The sequence below is a fragment of the Strix aluco genome, chromosome 1, assembly GCF_031877795.1.
Source record: "Strix aluco isolate bStrAlu1 chromosome 1, bStrAlu1.hap1, whole genome shotgun sequence".
In the NCBI taxonomy this organism is placed as follows: domain Eukaryota; kingdom Metazoa; phylum Chordata; class Aves; order Strigiformes; family Strigidae; genus Strix; species Strix aluco.
The window spans coordinates 130030734-130046559 of NC_133931.1; the positions used below are offsets into that span (position 1 = coordinate 130030734).

The following is a 15826-nucleotide window of genomic DNA, read 5'->3' on the forward strand; positions in this document are numbered from 1 at the left end:
AGGGATTGACATTAAATATTGCTTTTAGTTGGAGTGAAAAAAGATTGCAAATTTCAAGTGAATTTAAAAAAATCCCAATTGTACACTTTTAACATGTATGTGTGGCTTCATAATTATAAAAAGCATTTATTATCTGCATTTGTGAATACTGTTTATATACATAACTCATACTCTAGCAGTAATAATACATGTCTACCATGGAAATCCTATATTGTATTATATGTGCAGTAGGCTGTGTTGCTCGTTTTTTTCCAGATGTCACTTGTTAGGCTCAAACCTTCCATCCTTGAATTGAAAATAATTTTTTTGCAATCTTTGAAATGCAATTCAACAATTGGACAGAGAGAAACAGTTTCAAAAAATTAAAAATGCAGCTGAGTGTTTGGAGGCAGTAGTTGTCTGTAACTACTTAAGCTTCTTATTTTTCAAAAGATGCAATTAACGTCTAATGTTCCTCAGTGTAAGAAGGCATGTCTCAAGGCAGGTATACGTGGTTAATTTCTCTACACTTCACATTTTTCACAGGGTTGTTCTGGAATAATTTGTGGCATTTGTGACAAATGAAGCAAATAGTGCATGAGGCTCCCTTCCATCAAATAAGAATTGTTTCACTGATAATTAGAGAAATAGTTCAAATATCAGGATCTTGTGCATTTAAGTAGATAAAGGGTGGTTTATGTTTCAAAAGAAAACCAAGAACCAGGGCACACAAATAAATACAAGCATGCCCCAAACACCTAATCAAGTTTCTGAGAAAGTAAAGGGAAAAGGGAAAATACTTTTAATCTAGACCCCACTGATTTATTCCGCTGATACAGTTGAGTTATATCATTAGAGTGTTTCTTAGAATAATATAGTGGGCTGTGTTTTGGGGTTTGGTTGTAGTGTTTATTTTCCTCTATGAGGAAAGGTATATCAATTTGGCTTGCAGAATCCTGTTCCTTGCTTGCTCTGCAGTTTTTATTTGTTCCATGTACAGTGCAAGGTTTATATGAATAGAACATACAGATACATACAATACATATATACATACTCTTCTTGATGTTGAAGTAGATAGAGCAGCATGCAGTTGAAGAAAATAAGTGCAGAAAAATTAGTGAGAAGCAAATTACATGGTAATAGTAGCCATGAGATATACTTACATTTTTGTAGTAGCATTTGACTGATTATAGTTTTTTTTTGAAGTGTTTTTACTTAGTCAAAATTGCATTGGTCTCTGACAGGTTATGTGGCTGAAAGACTCTCTAGTAGAAATGTCTTTTGGAGTGTACTAAAATCAATTTTACAAACAACTGCAAGTTGATTTTTTTGGTGGTGATTTTTTAAATGTATACAATATAAGTATTTTTGTGAAGCAATAGTTTAGGCCTTCTTGCATTAATAATTAAGGATTGTGTGGTTTTTTTGGTTTATTGCCACTGTATGGATAAATTTTGAGGTTTCATTACTGTTTTTTCAGATTGTAAAGTAAATAAAAAAAGATAGGTGGGTACTTGATACAGGAACAAGAAAGCAAAAAAAAATTTCAGTAGCTGGGAGAAATAGGATGATGCAAGTATTTACTCTTAATCAACATCTGAAAATAGTAGTTTGTTTAGAAATGCACTTACAAATGGCTTTGTATAATTTGCCTCCTGCATTTTTAATAAACATTGTCAGCAGACTTTCAACCAGCAAAGCTATTCGTATCCTGATCGAGGTAAAAGCCAAGAAGTGACCAAATATTACATGACAGTATTATAAGGAAAATAATGGCAATCAATTTTTAATTTTTTTTTAATAGTATGAATCAGATGAACAAGAAAAAAGTGCATATCAAGAATATGATAGCGACAGTGATGTTCCTGAAGAGTTGAAAAGAGATTATGTGGATGAGCAGACAGGAGATGCCCCTTTGAAAAGGTAAGTAGACTGTGTGAGTCCTTGGTCTCATTTACATGCTTTTCATCTCAGTACTCTAATTAGTTCCTTTTCTGTTTAATCTATACTCTACGACAAGGGGATAATAATCAAATAATCTTTACGCTACCTGCACAGCTAGAAAGGCCTAATAGATCTCTGGAATGGGGATACTGCTCATCATTACTGCAGAAAGAAACTTAGTGGAAAACTGATTAGCAAGCGTTGGATGTTAACTGAAGGTTTTTCTACAACTGCTGTTGTGCATATGTATGACTTCTGTTGTGTCAAAAGCAGTTGTTTGCAGACAAATGGCTTGAGACTTGGGCTTCTGCTTTTGAAGAACAACAGTAAACTTTTACGGATTAAAGAAAAAAATTCTTCCGTGGCTTGAAGGCAGTCATTTGGAATTTTAAATTCTCTTTTTCTTTAAGGAAAAAAAAAAATACACAGACACATATATATACACATGAATATACATATTCTATTTTGATGAATAGAAGTATTTTATTTATATACATATAAACAGAAGGCAACTCTGTAGCCTTTAAAAGGATCTGAAATATGAATTTCTGCCTAGGACACTGTACTACTTAAATGTCCATTCAGACTTCATGAAACAGACTAACATTGTTTGTATGTAGAGGATTTCAGGGGAACTAGAAAGCCATCACTTGGGTCAACGCAGAGGAATATTTTTTTACAAAATAACTCTTTAGGATAAAATATTGTTAGTATGATTTCATAAGCTACATCACAAACTACTTCATTTCAAAGAACTGATGGAGATATTGATAAAAACTATTTAACTGGAACAAACCACAGTCACTGTCCATAGCTTTGTGCTGTTAAGTTGAAGCATTCTGAATTTTTGTAAGAATATCGTTTTGAGGTATGGCAGCTGGTGGAAGGTTTCCCTTACAGAATCATAGAATATCTCGAGTAGGAAGGGATCTATAAGGATCATTGAGTCCAATTCCCTGCTTCTTGCAGGACTACAATTTATGAAAAATTTATTATTTTTTCAGTTTCATCTTCCTCAAAATTGTTTCCATTTCCAGATAGTCATTTTCAGCTGTAGCTTACTAGTCTGCCCCTGTTTTGTTGTGACTTGCATTGTTTTCATTTTCTTTACTTCATAAACTATGAACTTGAGTCAGAGTGGATAAAATGATTGCTGAGGCCAGACAGAGGCTTGCAGAACTCAAGCCTTGGACTACAACTCAGAAACTCCTTTCTCTAGCACAATTTTATGTCAATTAGGCCAGGCTTCTTTCTTAACCCAGTTATGCACTGTAAGAGATCCTGACACATTGGTAGAAGGGGGAAGAAAGGATTTCTTTTCTACTAAATATTATTTGTATGTCCTTGAATATAATAGGCAGTCTCATTTGGTGTATTTTGTTTTGTTTTCTTTAGCATTTCTCGAGAAACTCTGAGGAGCAGAAAGCGATCAGATTATAACCTCAATAAAGTGAACGCACCTATCCTAACAAACACTACGCTGAATGTAATAAGGCTTGTTGGTAAGTAGAACAATTGTAGTTTTCTATGTATGTTTTTTACTTTAATGTAAACCTATGGTTTATAGCAAATAATTTAAATTAATTTTAAGGCTTTTAAAAATATACCTAGTTGGGGTCTACTTCCACTCTTTGAAAATGTTAATAAAATAGAAATAAAGCACTAAACCAAAATATTTTTTAATTAAATTGACAAATTTGGTTATACCTTGTGAGTTATTTTTACTTTGAAAATTAATCTACATGCATATATTGATTTTAACCAATAATGGTGGATTATTTGTTTAAAATATTGAATATGTAAAACCAGTGGAGATAGAAAGGGAACAGATTATTGTTTTATCTTGCTGATGTGTCTTGGTGGGTTAAATGCTTCATTTTAAAGTAGTATAGTTACAAAAGTAAGAACTTAAAGATTTGGGGGTTTTTTGCCCTTTCATTGCTCAAATTCTCACACGCACATTAACTATTTTTACTACATGGTAGACAACTAGAAGAAAAGTGCCCTTCCATACTGGTAATTTCAGTAACTGGAATGCATCATAGTAATCCCTGGGGAGTTTAGGGACTCTCTATCCTTGGAGGTGATCAAGACATGGCTGGACAAGCGCCTGAGCAACCTTACCTCCTTAGACCTGCTCTGAACAGGAGATTGCAGTAGCTGACCTCTGAAGGTCCTTTCTAGCCCAAAGTTTTCTATGAAAATGCTCCCCTCCAGTACTAAGTGTAATAGGATTGATTTTTTTTTTTTGTTTTGTTTTTGTGATCATCACTTCTATTTTGATTATCTAGATAATTGTACGATAGCAATTTTCTGCTACTGACTTTCATTTTATTTGTAGAGAAGGGGAAGTAGCTACCTAAATTCATCAGGTTAGGCAGAAGAGAGGAATTGTTACATGTTATATTAATGAAGTTTGTCTTCAATGTTTATATACTTGGAAATGATTGTGGAACTTCAGAGTAAGCTGTTTTTAAAAAACACTGACACCTGGTTAGTACCTTTTGCTGTCATGGAGGACAGCATGTAAATCAGAAATTAATTTTCTAAACCTTTTTTGCATATTTTGCCTCTTGGAACGTTCCATCTAAAATACAGACCTGAAATAAGAATTAAGATTATTGTATTTGAGCCCAGAGGGCAACTGAGCACCAAGCAATCTTTCACTCACCCCTTTCCCTCCAGTGCTGGGAAGGAGAAAATGAAGCAAAAGGCTCAGGAATGGAGATAAGGACAGAGAGGATTGGCTCACCCATTATGGTTCCAGGCAACAGACAGACTCAATAGAGGAAGAGAAAAAAGAACAACACTAACAAAAACAATACAACAGAGTGGGACAATGAGAAGTGCCACCACATCCCAAAAACACCTCTCCCCACCTCTCCCTTCTTCCCAGGCTCCACTTTGCTCACTACTTCTCTACCTCCTCTCCCAGAGCAGTGCAGGGGGGCAAGGAATGGGGGTTACGGTCAGTCCACCACCTCTTTCTCCTCAGGATTGGGGAGCACTCCTCTGCATTCTTCCCCTTCTCCACATGGCTCCTCTCTCACAGGAGACAGTCCTCCACAAACTTTATCTGGCATGAGTTCTTCCCATGGGCTGCAGCTGTTCCTGGGCTGCTCTGGTGTAAGTCACCCCTGCATGTTGTAGTCCTCCCAGTGCCAAACCACAGCGGTGGGGCTGTCTCTTCCCTCAGAGTCCCAGCCTTCTTCGGGCACAGCCACCTGCTCGGCGTGGGGTCCCCCACAGGCCAGCCTCTGGTCCTCTGATGATCTCTATGGGTGGCAGGGAGGTGGTCCTGCCATCTCACCACGGGATACAAGGGGAGTCTCTCGGTGCAGCTCCCCACCTTCATCCTCCTTCCTTCCACTGACCTTGGTGTTCACACAGGTGTCCTTCTTGTAACACCTTCTCACAAGTCCCCACCCCCTTTTAGGTTCCCCTTCTTAAATAGTTATCACAGAGATGCAGCTGCCATCACTAATTGGCTTGGCCTTGGCCAGAAGTGGGTCTGACTTGGAGCTGGGGGAGCTTTCGAGAAGCTACCAAAAACCCTGCCACAAAAACCCAGCACATTATGTCATAACTTTTCTAGTATTGATCTGTGAGATAGGTTGGAGAGATTTGTTTGCTACCTTCTGGTATAAGGTTTTCCTCTAAGAAAATTTAGGATTGAATCTAGAAATCACACGTGGCACATTCATGCAAACCACTTGGTCTTCTTCCAGCCTCTGCCCCTGCCCCCCCCCCCCAACACTGTGTACCAGTAGGTGGAACTGCAGTTCTAGTTTTCCAGTTTTACATAAGGAGTCTTTATATTTGTGGATTATGGCCGTAACCCCAGACATAAACATTGTTTTCAAAGCTCATATATATGCTTTTTTCCCCTTCTGGAAATAACATTTAATTTCCAATTTTTGTGCTATTGGGGATGTTTTCTGTTGTTTCTGTAATGACTGATACAGCATTACTTGGAACATGGAATTGAAAAGGGACCTCCTGCAGCCCCTGTTACAGGAAGATGTCATTTAGTACTGCCTGTAAATATGCTTGGTTTTGAGCTCCAGCTTAAAAATACTTATGTTTTGTTCACACCACTCTAATAGGAATTCTATTCCAGAAGCCTCATCAACCTAATGGTTAAAAAAAAATAAATTATCCACCAATTTTCTGCCTGCTTGATCTTATGCCAAAATAAAACTTTAGGTTTAACAGATCATCTTGTTCATTGATGCATCCTGCCCTGCTGCTTTTACAGAAAGTAATCCTATTTCTTCTCAGTCTTTGATTTGCTAAACTAAATGTGCCAAGCTTTTTCATATCCTCTGTATTTATCTGCCAGAAGCTTAAGTCCCCTACTTTCTTACAAGCTTGTTTTCTGCCCTTGTTATAGACTTGTCAAAATCATGTGTAACAGTCTGTATGAGATCTCACTGCATTGTGTCACTGATGTATCGCAGCATCCTGGTCACAAGTTGCCTCCCTTTTGCACCTCTTTGGATTTCTCATAACTTCCTTGTACTGGCAGTTCAGTTTCTCTGTAATGAGCTTGTACAGCCAGCAGATCTTTCACTTTCCGAGTTTTTTTCCAAGGGATGAACTACTAGTTTATAGCAGAAAGATGCGTGTTTTTAATTAATTGGTCCCCGAATGCATGGCTTTACATTTCGTACTACTGAATTTCATCCACTTTTTATTATGGCAGTCATCAAGGTCCTCCAGTTCCTCCTGTACATTATGTCAGTCCTTTTCTGTTTTGATGGTGCCTCCTTATTTTTTTTCCATTATCACACTCTTATTGTTATGCCAGAGTCATTCATGAAAATACTAAAGAAGAGACCAGTTGCTGGGAACTCCACTCGTAGGTTTTCCAGATACCTCCCTTTTCAACACGCTCCATTCTGTCTTCTCTTTTAGTAAACCCTTACTCGTTTAAAAAACTCTAGCTTCACTTTTTTACTGTGCAATATTTTAAGTTAATACTTTCACTAAATCCCAGATAGATGAAATGTACTGTGTCTTTTATCTAGAAAATGATGTAGGTTCCCTAAAAAGAATATATATCTTAGTCTGGTACAGTTCACTTCTGGTAGATCCATGATTTGTTTTATCTTAGTTTTGCCTCTGTATTTCTGCTTCTGTCACTTCCATACTTTTTTCAAAACTTAATCTGAAGCCCTGCATCCTGCAGATTAAAGCAGTGGATCAATAGTTGCTTGGATGACTATTTTCCTCTTCTTGAATACGTTGTTATTTGATGCTTTTCAATCATAGCCTGACTGCTTATTGCCCACACAGGTTATTACACTGATTATCAGACTGGTGATTTCATGGCCATTTTTTATGACATCCTGCTTCCATTGCTCCTGTAGCTTGACTGTTTTAAGGTCTTTTCCAGCTCATTCTCAGTGTGGAAGTGGCCAGTTCTATTAGTCACTCCGTTTCCCTTCCCCTCACTTTCCTCACTGTCAGTGTCATTGTCCCTAGTGAAAACCAAAGCAAGCTATTCATTCTTGCTTTTGGACTGTCTTGTTTGTCTACAATTTCTGTCCTGTCATGTCACTCTGGTCTGGGTTGCCTTTGTTAGTCCTCTGTAATTGGAAAACTCTTGATTTTTACGATCTTTGGAAAATTTAGTTTTGGCAAGACTTTTGGTACTTCTAGCTCTTAAAATAACTTCCTGAGTGAATAGGTCTGTTTTTCCCCTTTGTCCTTGTAATAGTCATTCTTTGCTTTTAGTTTGCAGTTTCTCATGTTTCTAATACACTATGACCCCACCTCACTTTTATCTTAATTTGTATTTTTTTTTGAGGAATACCTACCATTCAATATCATACATGAAACGGGTTTTTTGCACTGTGTTTGTTAGACATAAACTGCATATTACACCTCTACTACACAAGTTGAAAATGCCTTCATCTTTCGTCATAGCTTTTAGCCTTCACATAAAAATAGTTAATTCACTTCTTCCAGGCAGCATCCCCAGGGGCATCAGACATATTTCTTTAATAGTTAATGACTACAGAAAGAAAAAACAAATAAAATACTGCTATTTAGCCGGACTATTGGATTCATTAGTTTTTTCTTCCTTCTTGTCTCCCCCCTTTCCTCTTGAATCATCCCTATTAAATGTGAAGATAAGCATGTTGTTGCTTAGCAGATTTAGCTGGATGTGATGCTAGGTTGTAGGAGATCCAGGTGTGATCCACTCCACTGGGTTTTCCCCCTGCAGACAAGAATACTGTGGAGCATGCCTGTCTTCAAACAGCAGTCTCTGCTGATGCTATGGAAGGCTCCAGTTTGTCTTTCACTGTCTCAGATTTTTGGCTAGGAAAATGCCACAGTACTTAACACTAATTTCAAGCAGTAAAACTGAGATGGTTATTTAGGATCCCTTCATTATCAATGGGGAGCTGTAGGTAACTTCAGAAGATGATAGAGTTTGTTGTCTGACCTGGATGTCTTTGCTTGCATGTCATCATATAGATATCTTAGCACTTGTCTTCTGGAGCTGCTTGCCCTCTGCACAGGAGATCTAGGCAACCAGTGTGGCTCAGGGTCTAGTTTTCAGGTAAAGTTGGACAGAGTGAATTGCATATGCAAGACCAGTGGTGTGGCGCCTCAAAAAATAAGTAGGGGCCTAATGTCGTACGGAGGGCACTATAGATCTGTCCTATCTACAGAAAGCCTGTACTCTTTTAAAAGTTCTGTTCCTTGAAAATAAGGCTCTATTTTAAGAGTCATTTGTTTTGGTGGCAGTAATGGAAGTACTAAAGTGGTTTTCATCTCTGCTACATTTTGTCACTGACATTCCTGCCTCCTATATGTTGCATCAGCACGACTTTTGGTAGATCTAGGTCAGCTTCCTGATCTTAGTTAAAAAACAAATAATAAAGGAAACTAGGCTTTAAAAGGGAAGTCTGGAGTGAGATGAAGATGCGGGTTTAAATTGCCCAATCAAGTAACAGAAATTGTTGCTTCAGTTTTTAGGAATGTTATGTGAGTAGTAGTGCTCAGTGAATGAGTATAACAGTGCTCATAACCCACTTTGAACTATTTCTGTGTGCTGTATGTTTTGTTTGGGGGCTAGATGAATAATACAAAGTGTAGCTTAATATTTATAAACCACATAAATGAATTGCTATGAATAACTGAAGACTTTTGGGAGCTGCTATAACTTAATTTAAATTTCAAGTGAGCAGTTAAATTTATCTGGTTTTCCCTCAAGTTAATAAACCAGGTAATTATTTACCTGTTTCTGGTATAAAGTAACCATTAGATTAATTTATAAGGTTAATTTTTTTCCACTGTGTGTTAACTTAAAATGTAAGGGAAGAATCAACTTGTGTTTAAATTTGTATGGAATATTTTGACATAGGTCCTATACATCAATAAGAATAATTAACGACTGTGCCATTGTATATATTGATTGGGTGATTTCTTATCTTAATATCTTTCTGACTTAAGAAATGGTTTAATGGGTATTTCTTAGGTTGGGTTTCTTAATGCGTTTTTTTTGGCCTCATTTTTGCTTTTGTTGTGAATGTTTCTGGGGAAGAAACCCTTAGATTTTGTTTGCTTTAAAACCCATTAACTTTTAAGAAAATAATGGTGATGACAAAGTAAGTGATTGGTCACATAGCATAGAACCTCATGGAACTTAAAAAAACTTGGATCATACAGTCTTTCAAAATTATATAATTACTATGAGCTTTTCACTTTTTCCTTCGAAGTGGCATTTTAGCTCCCAAAGTATGTCATAAGAAGCTGCATGTTTGGAATTCTGAGACGCCCCTAGGATATTATTTTACTAATGACCACAGATATGCTAAAACTCAAATACGTATTATTCAGGAGATTGTGTATTTATTTACCTTTTTAGTTTTAGTGATCAGTGTTGTACAGATTAGTCTGATAGGGAGTACTCTCTACTTACTGTCTTTAAGGACAAAAGAAGCACTGGAAATAATACTTCACAAGAAACTTGGCAAATGTTTAGCAGTTTTAACTATTGATGGAGAGCCTCTAGAAAGTCAAGCTACTTCGAGCTGGTGAAAATCTAAGTGGTATTTTTCAAGTATTTCTGGAAGTTTCTAGCACAGTGTGGATTTGGGCTGTTAGCTTTGTTTGGAAATGCTCTCATAAACCCCTTTTCCACCCAGTACAGGACCTTTAGTGAAACTAGGTGACAGTGTATAGAAGTTAAAAGTTGGCATCCTGTTAGAGCAACTAGGAGGAAATGTTCTTGGAACATTTGTTGTGTCAAGATGCTGAGTGATGTAGTAATAGAGAAATGTTCTTGGCATCAGAAGATTTTTACGGGGACAATATTTGGGCAGTGTGCAGTATATAGCCCTTTGGAAAAGTGTAAGATACTGCCCGAGAGATTACCTTGAATATTCACACCAGCTGTGCAGATACTTGGAAATCTCACTGTCCAGAATGTGACACATCACCCTTACATCGTGTATAGGTTGCAGGCAAGTTTAAAAATGTGTTTATCACAGAGTAAGTGGGAAAAAGCAGCCTGTGGCAATACAGAATATTCAGATAACGTGTATGAAGGTGACAGCTGCTTTGATTAGGGTACCATCCTTTCCCAAACATCTGAAAATTTCCATGTTAGGCTGTGCTGGGTTTGGCTGCATTTGGTTTTCCCTTTTGGAAGACAAATAGAATTTTTTAAGTCTGCTTTTCAGTTTGTTCATAATGCTGTGTGTCAAAACATTAATAATTAAGCATAGAATTAACTATTGTGCTAAACTGCCAAATATTAAGTGTTACAACCAGTGTCAAATCTCCAAAAATTACAAAATACATGCTTGTATGTATTAGTAAACTGGGGCACAGATGCATAGTGTACAAGCAGGGAGTGTAAGGTAGATAGAAATCTGGAAAGTAGCATTGTCAGGTTATTGCTTGATTCTTACCATAGCGCTATATCATCTTACCAGGTGTATAACTGTATTGTGTACTTGTCAAATTAACGTTATTTTTACTGGCCTACACAAGTATTTGCTTAAAAAAAATAAAATAACTCCCCCTGATACTAAAAGCTAATTTTGTTTCTTAGTTTCTCTGCTTAAAACAACAATTTCTGTATCGATTAGTAAATTACTTTGCTGGAGACAGCATTAACTTGAAAAACAGTGTTACTGACTACAGAAAAAAGGAATTTAGCACCCTCATGTAATTTTTTCCAACCTGTCACATCAAAACATGTCTGGAATGTGACAATTTGTTAAATAATCTGCTATAACCTACATGCTGGGTAGACTGCATTTATGTTTTGGTTCAAAAATTGCTATCTGTTTTCATAATAACCCAAAGCTTATAATATATTCTTTATGTTTTTAAGACGCTAATAGGGTAAGCAGTATGTAATTTTTGAGCTAGCCAGCAGGAAATGTAGGGTCTTTGCAATATCAGGGTTTTCATTAAGTATGCTTCTTGTATGACCCTGTGAAAAGATCCATGCCCTATGCTGGAAAACATAATACCTAAAAACTATAGGCCCTGTGAACTAGACCTTTAGGGAAAAATTTCTTTCCAAGCCCAAATCCTGTGATCAGTTTGCCTCTGCTAACCTATAGAAGAAGGTCCTCTGAGGCTTGGTGGTTTTTTTTAAAAATTTTTTTAATTTTTGATTTTCCCAAGTCAAAAACGCAACAACGAGGACAGGAAAGAAGAGAAGGAATTATTCTTCTCCCAGGATGTGCCAGGGTCACAGCATCCTCCTCTTCTGTCAATCTGTCCCTCTAGGAACATTTCAAACATACATCTTAAACTTACTTGGGTTTCTCACCCCAGGATAAAAAGGAAGAAGAGCAGGAAATGTTACGTCACTGATGTGAAACACATTATTCCTGGAGTTGTTGGGTGAAATTCAGTCTTGGACATACAATTTTTATACTGTGCTTTTCTATTGCTTGAAAAATATCCATATGTGCATATATAAACACACTAATGCGTAAAATCGTCAGTGGCTCTATATATCATTTGCCAGAGACTACTTTAGGGGTTTATTATTTTTTGGCTAAATGAAACTGAAACTTGTAGAGATTCCAGGAAGTTGTATAGTTTGAATTTGGTACCAGAGGGCCAAGAATGGTTCAAGACATTTCAATAGAGATTGACATCCACATTTGGAGAAGTATCGAGACATTTGTGGTGTTTCAGTCATCATATTTAGCTTTGATTTTAAACCTCCCAACCTCTAAAATATTACTAAGTTGTTCATAATCAGTATTCAAGGCTAAATAATAAACTTTGTGAAGCTGATTTTGAGTTTGTCAAACTCAGCACTGTCTTTGTAGCACTTGTGCTGAGGAAACTGATCTTCTGTATTTAATTTTTAAGGGAAATACATGCAGATGATGAATATTCTGAAACCAATTGCATTTGATGTGATCCACTTCATGTCCCAGCTCTTCGATTACTATCTGTATGCAGTCTATACGTTTTTTGGCCGAAATGATACGGTAGGTAGAAACATTATTCATTTCCAAGTACCACTGTACACACAAAATGAGAATACTGAGATCACTTTACTTAAAATACTACCTAATATGTAATCCCCAGAAAAATTAGTGGCAACAGAATGGATTTGAATGCAGGAGTAAGAAAAGGCTGATTAGATCAGCAATAAGGGGAATAAGTACTGGGAGCATCATTATCACTGGGACATGAATCCTGTTATGTTTTGAATAGAGTCTGTACTCTTTTTTTTCCAGCAGTTATTTGAAAGGGAGGAAAGACAACATGAAATAACTAAAAGTAGTGGCAGAAAGTGGGGAACTTTCAGCAGTCTGCAGAAGGAGGGTGATGGTTTGGAGCCTAGAGAGTACGAGGTGATTTCATTTTCCTGTATGTGTTTCTCTAACTTAGATAAGAATAGCAAAAGAAGGAGGAGAATGGGGCTATGAAAGCTAAGTAGTAACTCAGCTTTAAGAGGTTTGAAGTAAACTTTTTCAGCTCTAGTATTCTTCTGTCAAACTAATTGTATTGATGAAAACAACGTTTTTGAGTGATCTTGTAGTTGAAATAAATACTTGTTGTCAATGTCTGTACATAACAGATCAACTTTCAACAGAATTGTCTTAAAGCATTTATGAAAAGCTGCCTGTAAAAACAATTTTCTCCTCTCTTGGACCCTAAATGACCCCACAAGTAATAATATTGTGGGGTTCCAAATTCATCATCATCTGTTGGCAAATTATAATGGATTTTCATACTCAACATATGGTTCTAAATGGTTTTGAGCTGTTCTCTTTGGCAGGACAAATGTGTTTTCAATTTGTTTAGAAGATGGGTGGTTTTGATTTTTTTTGTTTGTTTTTTTAAGATAATTGTTTCCCATTGGTTTAGTGAGCTGCTCCAGTACTCACATTGTGTTTTATTTCTTTGCACCTCTGTTTTATGTTTTTAAAGCCCATACCGAGTTCCTCATTAGAGAACAGCACAGTGCTAGGCAGGTAAACATTATAGCAGATGGGTGGTAAAATTGTGATGGTTTTATAGTGTGCCTAATTTTTGTTCAGACAGATGATTTTCCATGGGAAACATAATGCTTTACTATGAATGTAATGAACCCTCTTGTAATGCTGCTTAAATGTCCTCACTCCCCATAGTGTTTGTAAATCTTTGGAAAGTAGAGATGGATGATAGTACATGATTTAGACTGCTGAGAGTGTTCCTGTTTTATTTTTATTTACAAAATAGCATCAAATGGGATTCTTAAAAGTACTCTAGTAATACAGCTTCCTTAAAAATGGTTAAAATTTGTAATGAATATTGTGCTTATGTTGTATGTGTGAGTTAGTACACACATAAGAAGAGTTGTCAGTTCAGTGAAAACCAAGGATTTAAAATATACATTTTTGCGTTCTATGTCTGGTCAAGATGCTAAGTCATTGCTTTTTCCAGACCTCTTTAGAACGATTATCCTATGTAGTCAGTATTTGACTTTCTTCGCTGCTGAGAGTTGCACACCACTGTAACCAGAATTGCTCTTTCAAAACCTTTTGAAATTGTGGAATGCAAGTTAAGGCTGCCTTTCCTCCTTATCTCAAATTATGGAGCAACCTAACATGAAATTAAAAGGATTTGACTATATTTAATATCTACTCACTAAAGTGTAAGATGTTCATGAACATGCCACAGAATAGTCTTCCTTAGCAGAATAAATTTGAGGTGTTTTATTTTTTTTGAGTAGACATAATAATTTGTAAACCAATAGCCATTCTTATGGAAAACACTTTTTTTAATTATAAGAGGTTATGTAAAATTGGTGATGAGTAAAATTATTCTGTGAATTGTCTAATGCTCTGCTTATTAGCCTTACTAGGTCATCAATTTGTGGAATTTAAATATCTATCATTTTGCATATAGAAATAGCAAAAACTTCCATGAAACAAAGCAGCTATACTGATGAGTGACATGTTCTGTGTGAAGTCATGAGGCTCTGTCCTTGTGGAATAATGCTAAGCAACAATCTTTTTTGGATTTTTGATTGTTTATTGTGGTGGTGGTTTTTTTTTTTCCCCTCGTACATACGGATGCACAATTCTGACTTCAGGCTGTAATTGGTTGCTTGATAAATGTGGAGTTATTGATATGTAATGTTTTATGGAAATCTAAGTTTGGTTTTAGATTCTTTTTCATTCAGATATGTTTCAAATATGAAAATGCCATTTTGTGGAAAGAAATATATAATTATAGAATAAGTAAGTGACAGTTACTAATAGCTATTGAAAGTTAGTAATTGAAAGGCAGAAAGAAAAAGAATTAGTGGCAGACTGGTGATGTGTAGTTTTGATACAGGCGCAGATTTCTTAAAATGAAATTTAATGGCTGAAACTTGCAAATACATTTTTAAATATATGTATTTTTTTTCCTTTAAGCAGGGTATTTTTTCCTGTTTGTTCTTACCTTAACAGGGAGAATATCCAGTCTTGGATTTGCAGATCCTTACGGCCATGTCTTGAAAAACTGCTATATGACATTAAGGAGGGAAAAAAGAGAATTAAGGGTGTGTTTCTTAAAGGGAAGAGAGTTATTTTCATTTTCACCCATATACTTGCAAAATCAAAGGCAGTTCAGAACTGATACTTCTACAGTAAAAGAAGAAAATACAAATTATTTTTTGGAAAAAAGCTTACTTCATCTGTAGAGAAACAAAGGTGTAAACATTCTTTTTATCAAACATGGACACTAGGATAGTGATTTATATCTCCTAAATCAGGTTATAGATTTCAGCAGTGTGTAATTCTGGTGGGATTTCAGCTCAGGTGTAAATTTTCGTTGAATACATAGGAGGGTTGGGGCAGATGGACATCTTAAGTCAGAAATGTTAGATACAGTAAATGGGGTCCTAAATTATAACTTTTTGTATTTAAAAAGAGCAGATAAGATGACCTGAACTTGAACACTTCCTTCCATGATTTAGTGAATTGAAAGGAAGTCGAATAATACAACAATGCTCTACATATTGTTCAGTAAATTGCCTTTTGGTGTGAATCACATACCAGAACTGTATTCAAATACTTCCAGATTCTTGATGTAAATGTGTGTTTCTTAGCTGTCCAATTTCCACTTCCTTTGTTGTGTTAGTTTGCTCTTTGTTTTTTTAATTGGAAGTAGAAGATAAGTACCTACATTAGTTAGGCATGTCGAAACAGACCCTCAGCTGCTATAATTCTCACTGCATTTACCAGGAAATCAGTGTAGCTATATTGATTTATCCCAGCTGAACATATGCCCCATATTACTTCTGAGCCATGAACATGAAGATGGCACATTCCTCAGGTAGATCTTATAAGCATTATTAATGACTGTTTTATAAGGATCAATGGATATAATTTTACATATGAAAGTTAGATATTAATAAGGAATTATAAGAGAT

General features: G+C 36.1%; 1 protein-coding gene across 3 annotated transcripts in view; it reads left to right on the top strand.

Annotated features, from left to right (window-relative positions):
• The window catches only part of VPS50 (VPS50 subunit of EARP/GARPII complex), a 97185-nt gene that overhangs the window by 56244 nt on the left and 25115 nt on the right, over positions 1-15826 (top strand). Inside the window, exons 19-22 of one of the 3 annotated variants that reach the window (XM_074835741.1) lie at positions 1784-1902; positions 3319-3425; positions 12283-12404; positions 14862-15174. In XM_074835741.1, the coding sequence (XP_074691842.1) occupies positions 1784-1902; positions 3319-3425; positions 12283-12404; positions 14862-14909 (396 nt within the window). In that variant the 3' untranslated portion in view covers positions 14910-15174. Of the gene's footprint in view, positions 1-1783; positions 1903-3318; positions 3426-12282; positions 12405-14861; positions 15175-15826 lie in introns of those variants that run through there. The other 2 variants (XM_074835732.1, XM_074835748.1) reach the window with 2 other exon arrangements.